Below are 9,271 nucleotides of genomic sequence, written 5' to 3'. Positions count from 1 at the left end.
TTGGGGTTACACCTGCAGTGCTCAGGGAATTGTGAGGTGCCAGGGGCTGATCCCAGGACTCCAGCATGCAGAGTGTGTGTTTTTAGCCCTTTGCACCATCCCCAATCTCTTCCAACTCCTGTGCATGGTCAGTTGCACCATGCCCAGCTCTGCCCTTCTGGTGAAAGGTCCCACCACCTACCTAGTTACCCAATGGAAAACCTCGGTGCCACCTAAGCCCGCTTCCCACTGACTCTAAACATCTCACACTCATCTTTTCCCATGTTCTGGGGGTCATTGGCCTCCTCATAATCCTTTGCCTCCCACCTGCTCTCCTTACCTCTAGTCTATCCCACACCCCAGCTGCAGTCTCCCTAGAATGCACTGGAGCAGAGAATGACCGAGGCACAGAAAAAAGTTCAGCTGACCTCGAAGGGCCTCTGGGTCACACCTCTGCTGATTCATCATGTCCTGGGGTGCAACAATCCCCCTGCGGGTTAGGTTGGACTCTGTCTCCCGGGGACAAACAGATGCTTGTCATGTTCACAGAGTCTGGGGCCAAGTGCATTCAAAAAGAAACAGCGCAGGACATGTGGTCCTGTCTCCTGAGTGATTCTGTCAAGGAGACACCTTTCAACAATTTTGCAGGGTATGTGATATGCACGCTTACTGTCAACTGAGCCCTGGACCCGTCCCTTAACTCTCTTTGGCTCTCTTCTCAACACCACTTCTCAAAAGATATTCCAGTTAAAGAAAATAAGTCAGGCATTCTTTGGGACCATTTATTATTTATTTTGAATCAGTAATTCAGGCATGGGGTGGGGTGTCAAAATTCAGGATGTACAAAAAAAATCCATACAGTTCTGGGGGGCAGGGAGATGGCTCAAAGGGTTGGAGTATGCGCTTTGAATGTAGGAGCCCTGAGTACCATCCTCCATACCCCTCAAGCACCATGGGAATGACCCACCCCAGAACCTTCAGGTAGTCCCCCACCAAAAAAAAATTTGTTGTTGTTTTGGGCTTCACCCTAAGGTGCTCAGGGCTTACTCTGGGCTTTGCACTCAGGGAACACTCCTGGCAGGGTCTGGGGGACCATAGGAGTACCCAGGATTGAGCCTGGGTCTGGGTTTTCAAGGTGGGTGCCCTACCTGTTGTACTATAGCTCTGATCTACTTAAAAACATTTTTTAAGTAGATAGTTTCAAGTTCCCCCTCTCCCTAACTTCCTTGTTCCTCTCTTGATACAAATCTTACCCTTTCTTCTAAATATACACATAGAAGCAAACATATATCTATATTTACCCCCTTTATAAATAACAGAAAATGCATGCTACAAGCTCTGGAGCCTCTCCTTCTTCCCTGGAAGATTGCTCCCCATTATGATATAAAGAAATAATTATTTTATAGCTGTAGTTATTACATTGTGAAGTTGTATCAAAATGTCTTTAACCAATCCTCTAGGGAAGATAATTCCCTCCATTGTGGTTGCAAGTCATCCAGACTTTTGTGGGTGATAATGGTGGGAAACAGAATGGCAGAGGCTGCAGGTAATTGGACAGCCCACCCCCCAGGAAACAGAATGGCAGAGGCTGCAGGTGACTGGACAGCCCCCTTGGGGACCACACAGCTTCTCACATGTCTGCTTACAATGCACCCACAAAACCACCTAAAATGCAAATTTTCCCCATGCTATCTTCATGGCCTTTCTTCATCAGAGAATTCAAGGCAAAGAAGTGTGGGGAGACACACCCATCCCAGGACAGGACTAGGGGACAGTACCCTTTCCCTGTGTATGACAGACACATGGAGATGGAGAACTGTTCTCTCAGACTAGAAATGCTTTGTGTTTCTGAAATTTCCACAGGTTTCGGGGTCAAGATAGGTGACCAGAGTTGAGAAATGAAGACTGGGGTTGGGGTTGTCACCCAGCTATAGGGTAAGAAGTGGGGGTAAGGGCTGGAGCGATAGCACAGCTGGTAGGGCATTTGCCTTGCCCTACACGGCCAACCTGGGTTCGATTCCCAGCATCCCATATGGTTCCCCGAGCACCGCCAGGAGTAATACCAGAGTGCAGAGCCAGGAGTGACCCCTGTGCATTGCCGCGTGTGACCCAAAAAGAAAAAAAAAGTGGGGGTAAGGGACAGGCAGGAGGAGAAGAAAAAAGGAGGCGGGCTTGCAGCCTCCCCCTCTTCCAGCTCTCTGTGGAGTGTGGGTCCACCAGGAGCCCTATCCTGGAATAACAGAAATAAGTCCAGAACCCCAAGTGTACCTCCCAGGGGAGGTCTGGGGAAGCCCAGGAGAGACCTGGAGATGGCCTGGAAAAAAACTGAGAAAAATCTAACAGAGAGAAAAACAGAAAATAAAACAAAGGGAGTTTTGTGTGGGAGAAGCTTGGCCATCATCTGGGCCCTGGTTGGCTGCCCCTCTCTGGGCCCAAGACCCAGGCAGACTCGAGGCTTGGGGTGTTGGGGTGTTCCCAGCAGGGAGGGAAGCGGCTGGGAGGGATGTGGAGGGGAAGGAAGGAGCTCAGGAGAAGAGAGAACCTGGTGCCTGATACTCTGTCACCCCCCCCATCCCCCACAGGCACCCGGGTCCAGGGTAGAAGGAGCTCAGGAGAAGAGAGAACCTGGTTGGTACTCTGTCACAACCCCCCCCAACCCCCCCCACCCCCCGCAGGCACCCGGGTCCAGGGCCCCAGCCCACATCTCCACCCAGGGGCCATCTAATGGTGAGAGAAACCCCCGTGGGAGAAGGCAGGGAGGTCAGGGGCACAGCTCGCAGTCTGGGGGAGACAAGCCAGAGGGTTCTCCCCACAGGCTCCCACATCCTGGTCTCCCCGGAAGTAGACAGAGTCAGCAGAATCGAAGGAGGGATCCTGGTCAAAGAAGTTGTAGGGCCGAAGCCAGAAGCCCACGCCGTTCCCCGCGGTCACCGTGTTGGGAATGTCCTCAGAGTGTGGGATGTGCAGGAAACCAGCCATCACCCAGGCCACCAGGTCCTAGGGAGAGAGGAGGAGGAAGGTCAGGAAGCCAGGTTTTGCTGAGTACACTGAAAGTTCCCTCCGTGGCCTCAGAGGGAAGGACTCGCCTAGCTAGCCCTAGTTCCCTCGCCATGATTTCAGTCTTCAAGAGTGCATGGGTGGGCCAGAGAGATAGTACAGCAGGGAGGGCGTTTATCTTGCACACAGCCAACCGGGGTTTGATCCCCAGCATCCCATATGGTCCCCCAAACATGCAAGGAGTGTTTGGGGGACAATATGAGATGGTGAGTGCATCACCATCCTGAGTGCAGAGCCAGGAGTAACCCCTGAGCATCACTGGGTGTGACCCAAAAGAGAAAAAAAGTGCATGGATGGGGTTGGAGGGCATCCATGAAGGAAGGGCATTTGTTTTGCATGTGGCCGACCAGAGTTCAATCCCCAGCATACCATATGGTCTCCCGATTACCACCAGGAGTAATTCCTGAGTGCAGAGCTGGGGCTATCCCTGAGCATCACCAGATATGACCCAGAAAGAAAAAATATTTTTTTTAAAAAAGTGCACTGGAACTCAGGACACAGAGAGTCCAACATGTATCAAGCTGTTCAAGACTTTTTCTCTTGCGCTGGAGCAATGGGACAGCAGGTAAGGCGTTTGCCTTGCACGCAGCTGACCCGGGTTTGATTCCCAGCATCCCATATGGTCCCCTGAGCACCACCAGGAGTAATTCCTGAGTGTATGGGTAGGCCAGAGAGATAGTACAGCAGGGAGGGTGTTTATCTTGCACATAGCCAACCAGGGTTCGATCCCCAGCATCCCATATGATCCCCCAAACACTGCCAGGAGTGTTTGGGGGACCATATGAGATGGTGAGTGCATCACCATCCTGAGTGCAGAGTCAGGAGTAACCCCTGAGCATCGATGGGTATGACCCAAAAAGAAAAAAAAAAGACTTTATCTCTGTCATTGCCCACCAAGTTGTTGCCATCAGAGAAGGCTGACATCTGACATCACCCTTCCCCTCAGGCAACTTCAGCTACTGCCCCCAAACTTTCCAGGAGCTCCCAAACTTAGAGGGCAGAAGGCTAGTGAGATCAGCCTTCAGCAGTTGCTCCTCCAGGGGAGAAGCCAGGGTGAGAGGAGCTTCAGCTACCGGAGAAATGCTCCTTCCTGGCAGTCTCGTCCCCTCCACAGCTCTAACAGGAGCCGAGTCCTCCTGGGACACTAACAGGAATGTCTCAGGACAGGTCAGGGGGTCAGCCAGAGTCTACGCAGGAATTCCCAGCTGGGGGAATGAGGGGTCCCTGAGTGGGGGGGAGGGAGGGCACTGCCTGCTTCCCTAAGCACTCCAAGGTTTGACCTGTTCTCCCAGACCACCCCCCCCCCCGCCATGAAAGGTAATAATCCAGGGTCCAGGCAGTAGTGCAATGGGTAGGGTGTTTGCCTTGCACGGAACCGACTGGGGTTCGATCCCCAGCACCCCATAAAGTTCCCCAAGAACCACCAGGAGTGATTCCTGAGTGCAGAGCCAGGAGTACAAACTCCTGAGCATTGCTGGGTGTGGACCAAAAACCACACACCCACAACCCCCTCGCCACACACACACAAAGAATAATCCAACCCCTGGAAAAACAGAAACCAGGAGTTGCTCCATCCCTGGGTGTCTATGGTTCCCAGGGACCCCTGCAGCCCCCCACCCCACCCCCGACAGACACTGACCTCACCAGCAATGGTCTCATTGTCAATGAAGTTGGAGAAGTCTACAGTGGGGCTCCAGGGGTCATTCTGGTTGTAGATGCTGGTGCTGCTGGTCTCCTCCTCCTTCCTCTGGGTCACAGCCAGCTGGTACCTAGGGCGGCACTGGTCAGGCCTCTCTGGCCACCACCCCTGGCCTCATCAGGGTGATGGGAACTGAGCATCTCCATCTTCTTTATTTTCCCTTTTGTATTTTTGGGCCATGCCCTCGCAGTGCTCAGGACTTACTCCTGGCTCTGTGCTCAGGGATTGCTCCTGGCAGTGCTCAGGAGGCCAGATGTGGTGTCAGGGAGCGATGAAACCTGGGCTGGCCGCATGCAAGGCAAGTGCCCTACCTGCTGTACCATTGATCCAACCCTTTCCTCTTTCTCCTCACAGTGATCCTATCACCACCAGTCTGGGTCACCACCAGCTCTTGGTCCCGCATGTTCCCCTGCTATTGACAAGCCAGGCCCCTCCACAACCCAAAAAGAGAAAAGTACCACATGGGTTAAGCCCTGTAGGGACCATCCCTCTAGGGTCCCTCTTGATAACCAGGAAATCCTGACTGCCAGAGCTCTGCCCTCATCCAAATCCAGCTTCTTGTTTCTCAGTGACCCTCCAAAGCTCCTATCCTGGGGTTGGAGCGATAGTACACCAGGTAGGGTGTTTGCCTTGCACGCGGCTGACCCAGGTTCAATACCTAGCATCCCATATGGTCCCCTGAATACCACCAGGAGTAATTCCTGAGTGCAGAGCCAGGAGTAATCCCTGTGCATCGCTGGGTGTGACCCCCCCAACAGCATCTTGGATGCTCCCCCCACACCACCATCACCAAAACTCACCTCGCCCAGCTGACGGCTCTCTCCATGGAGCTGTTCTGGGGCAGGGGCTCCCCAGCAAAGCTGAACACCTGGATGCGGTAGCCTCGTGGGTGACCCCACTTATTGCTGTGGTTGCTGGCGAGGTACAAGTATCGAGGGGTGGCAGCTCCCAGCGGGAAGGCCGCCTGTGTCTCCGTCTCCAGCTGCCTCCTGGTTATCTGCAGCCTCTCAGCCTGGTGTTTGGGGCTCCAGGGCACTGATGTGGGGACAAAGGCCATGTCCTCAGCCCAGACCCAGTTCTCCAGTCCTGCCGGGGGTTGGGAAGGGGGGATGGCAAATGGGGTGAGGAAGGAATAGAGGGTTGGTTAGGGAGCTGGTTATGCAGCTGCCCAGCCCACACTGGACTCTGCCCCATTGAACTTCAGAGTCAAAGGAAAGGCCAGAACTGAATATGCCCCCCTCCCTCTTGTCTTTCATATACCCCCAACCACCCCCCTCTAAATACCCCAAATCTTTCAGTCAGTGCTGTTGCCTGTAAATTGATGGCTCCGTTCATTGAATTCATTCAAGCACAGTGACGGAGGGTCCAGTGCTGGGCCCTGGGGATGAGGGAAGGCCCATTCTGAGCCTCTAGCTTTCACAGGGACTCAGAGAGGCCCAGCCCAGGTCAGCATTCATAGAAGGAAAACAATCAAGATCCAGTTCCAGGATCACACACACAGGACACAAAGGGACCTCCCTGGGAGACACTTCAGCCTGGCCTCAGAAGACCTTGCCAGAAGAAATGACATGGCCAACGGGCTGGAGAGATAGTACAGCAGGTAAGGCACTTGCCTTGCATGCTGCCGACCCATGCTCAATCCCCGGCATCCCATATAGCCAGGTTTAAATCCTGAGCATCACTGGGTGTGGCCCTAAAAACATTTTAAAAAGAAAATAAAAAGAAATGGCATGACCAGCCACTCTCTAGACCAGAAACAGACAGAAGCAAAGTCAAAGAAGGTAGGTGGGTATCAGGGATGGGTCTTATAGATGGAAAAGTGAGGCCCATAGAGCAGTTGCCTCACTAGGACATAGGATCTGAGAGAGCTAAAGAGGAAGCAGCAGAGCTGGCCCCAATGGGGTGAATATGGGCCATGTCATGAGCTTGAGATATTTTAGAGTCAGGACAGAAAAATTATCTGGTGATCAAAAAATTCACTGGAGGGAGGAAAGGTTGAAAAGGCAAAGACCTCTTGGTCTAAAGGGATAGTATAAAAGCTAAGATACTTCCTTTGCGTGTGTCTGATGCCAAGTTGATCCCCAGCACCACAAGTGGTTCCCCAAGCGCCACCAGGAGTCCTGAGCACAGAAGCCTTAAGCACTGCTAGGTGTGGACCAAAACCAAACAAACAAAACAGAGAGGTGAAGACCCCATGACAGCATGTGTCCCTGGCTGTTTTTTTTTTTTGGGGGGTTTTTTGGTGACCACCAACCCCAGGAATGATTTTGAATGTTCCACAAAATTATTCTACCCTTTGTACTTAAGCATATTTCCCAGAGAGAGGCAGAAAAACAGGGAGGAGAAAGGTCCCTCTCCCCAAGGAAATGTGCAACTTGGAATATTTCAGGACCAACCAGGCTGTGCCAAGGACTTGGCAGAATGCTCACGGCTTTTCTAAAACACATGCCCCCAGGGCCAGACAGAGAAACCAGCACGACAGCTTCAGACAGGCCCAGAGAGGTGCAAGAGAGGGAGAAACCGCAGGATCTTGGTAGCCCAGGTCCTGCCTTCCCCCCTGAGCTTTACCGTTTCCTGAGATTCCCTCCGGAGGCCACGTCAAGGGAAGGTGGCAGCTGTGCCCCCAGCCAAGGAGCAAAGGTGCACACCAGACTTTGCAGCCAACTCTCCCAACCAGCAAAAGAGAAGCTATGAAACTCCACATCACTTATTCACGCTTCACTCTCCGTGTCCTGTATACCCTTCATCAGGCTACGGCAAATGGAGACGACTCTGCAGCACCACTTTGGGCATCCGCATCCCTGAAGGCCTTACCTCCTACATCCAGGTCCACCTTGAAGTGGGCGCTGTGAGTGTGCACTGTGCCCAACAGGTGCTCCCCAACTTGGTTCCCATACCTCCGGGTGGCACCATAGAGAAAGGCCGAGCTGATGTAGCCCGTGGCGTGGAATTTGACTTCGATGGCCCCATTGGGATGGAAGACCATATCCCACACATAGTCATAGTTGAGCAAGGTGGACATGCAGCGGATGACCAGCACGGTGTCCACCAGACCCCCAAAGTAGTGGGAGTAGAAATCTGAGTGGTGCCGCCTCAGCGGGAGGCCCTGGTTGTGTTCAAATACACACAAGGCATCTCGGATGGTCCTGGGAGCTTGGGACTCCAACAGGAAGTGCCAGTCTACGTAGGTGGCCAGGTAGGGACAGTCCACACCCCGCGTCAGGGGGCTGATGTACTTTCCCATGCCAAAGCTACCATCGATGTAGCGGGTAAGCAGAGCTGCGGGGGTGTTTCCACCATAGACGGCTAAGGCCTCTTGGAGGCTGATCTCATAGGCCAGACGCTCTCCCCGGAAGCGGATGTCAAAGAGCCTTGGGCCACTGAAAGCCCCCAAGCTGAAGGAGAAGGTCCACAGGGAGGAGGCCACTTGGCTCCCCTGGACACTGAAGCGGGGGCCTTGGGGGAAGTACTGCAGAGGGGGAGCAGGACCCGGGGGCCCCTGGGACTTCAGGGACCAGGCCCCCCCTGTCCCATTGTGGGGGATCAGCACCACGTTGACCCGGCCAGCCTCGAACTGGTCCTCCAACTGTGCCAAGTTCTCATAGTAGCGGCCTTGGAAAAACACCTTCCGAATGGTCCAGCGGGAAGGGTCCAGGGCCTTGTGGTCCACCAGCAGCTCCAAGCCCACGGGGTGCAAAAAAATCCCCGACCCCGAGGTGTTGTAGTAGAGGCCGAACCAGGTGGCCCGGTCCCCAGACTGCAGACCCGGGGGCGCCGTGATCAGTGTCACCAGGCTGTGTCCTGGGCGCCCGTAGAAGCAACAGTGGTGTAGGAGCCCATCCACGCGGGGCAGCTCTCGGTGGAAGATCATTTGGTCTATGTCGTGGTACTCGCGCATGAGCACGGGGCGGCGGTGATAGGGCAGGGGGCCCCCGTGACGCTCCACAGTCACATCCCGCATATACGAGGGTCGGGGCAGCGGTCCCACCACCAGCTCACTCACGTTAGGCTGAGGCTGGGCCCCAAAGAAGACGATGGCCAATGCCTCCCGGGCAGGTGGAGGGCTCCCCCGGTCCAGGTGGGCCAGCGCAGCCGCCTTGGAGGGCAGCTGCAGCTCCACGGAGAAGATGCAATTATCCGAGGGCCGGGCCTGGGCTGCATCCACCAGGCCCGGGCCCAGTTGCCGGGTCAGGAAGCTCACCACAGCCGCCAGCTCCTCAGGGCTCAGGTCTGCAAATAGCTGGCTCGAGCCAGGATGTGTCCAGGGCTGGGCACTGGGAGATGTGGCAGGGCAGTGGAGGGGCTGGCTGGGTTCACCCCCATCTCCTCCCCGGCCAGCTAGCAAGACGCACACCAAGGCAAAGATGGTGATGACAGCCAGCGCCAGGAGCACGAGCGTGGTCTTCTGGTTCATGGTGCAGAGAACCCAGAGCCCAGCCTGATGCTCTCAGGCCTGCTGGAGAGGGTGCGTCTGGGTTTCTGTACCGGGGGCTTCTGGACTCTGCCAGAGGTTCCCAGGAATCAGAGGTTCTGCAG

At 54.6% G+C, this 9,271-nt stretch overlaps 1 protein-coding gene across 1 annotated transcript; it reads right to left on the bottom strand.

The window, feature by feature from the left end:
* Nucleotides 1-2,654: 2,654 nt before the first annotated feature.
* On the bottom strand, nucleotides 2,655-9,178 carry AOC3 (amine oxidase copper containing 3). Its single transcript, XM_056127593.1, has 4 exons — nucleotides 7,550-9,178; nucleotides 5,536-5,821; nucleotides 4,676-4,805; nucleotides 2,655-2,976 (listed from the first exon to the last, which is right to left on the bottom strand). The coding sequence occupies exons 1-4, from the start codon at nucleotides 9,147-9,149 to the stop codon at nucleotides 2,701-2,703; spliced, it is 2,292 nt and encodes a 763-aa protein (XP_055983568.1). The 5' UTR covers nucleotides 9,150-9,178; the 3' UTR covers nucleotides 2,655-2,700.
* Between the last annotated feature and the right edge of the window lie 93 nt (nucleotides 9,179-9,271).

The sequence above is a fragment of the Sorex fumeus genome, unplaced genomic scaffold (genome assembly GCF_029834395.1).
Source record: "Sorex fumeus unplaced genomic scaffold, SorFum_2.1 ptg000063l, whole genome shotgun sequence".
Taxonomy (NCBI): Eukaryota; Metazoa; Chordata; class Mammalia; order Eulipotyphla; family Soricidae; genus Sorex; species Sorex fumeus.
Note: the sequence above shows the minus strand (reverse complement) of the source record. Positions and strands in the feature narration are given on the sequence as shown.

Excerpts from the sequence above, each read along its gene's own strand:
- AOC3 (XM_056127593.1), bottom strand. The coding sequence starts at position 9,149 with ATGAACCAGAAGACCACGCTCGTGCTCCTGGCGCTGGCTGTCATCACC. Across the intron at positions 5,822-7,549 it reads GGTGGACCTGGATGTAGGAG|GACTGGAGAACTGGGTCTGG; the intron begins GTAAGGCCTTCA and ends AACCCCCGGCAG. Across the intron at positions 2,977-4,675 it reads ATGAGACCATTGCTGGTGAG|GACCTGGTGGCCTGGGTGAT; the intron begins GTCAGTGTCTGT and ends CTCTCTCCCTAG.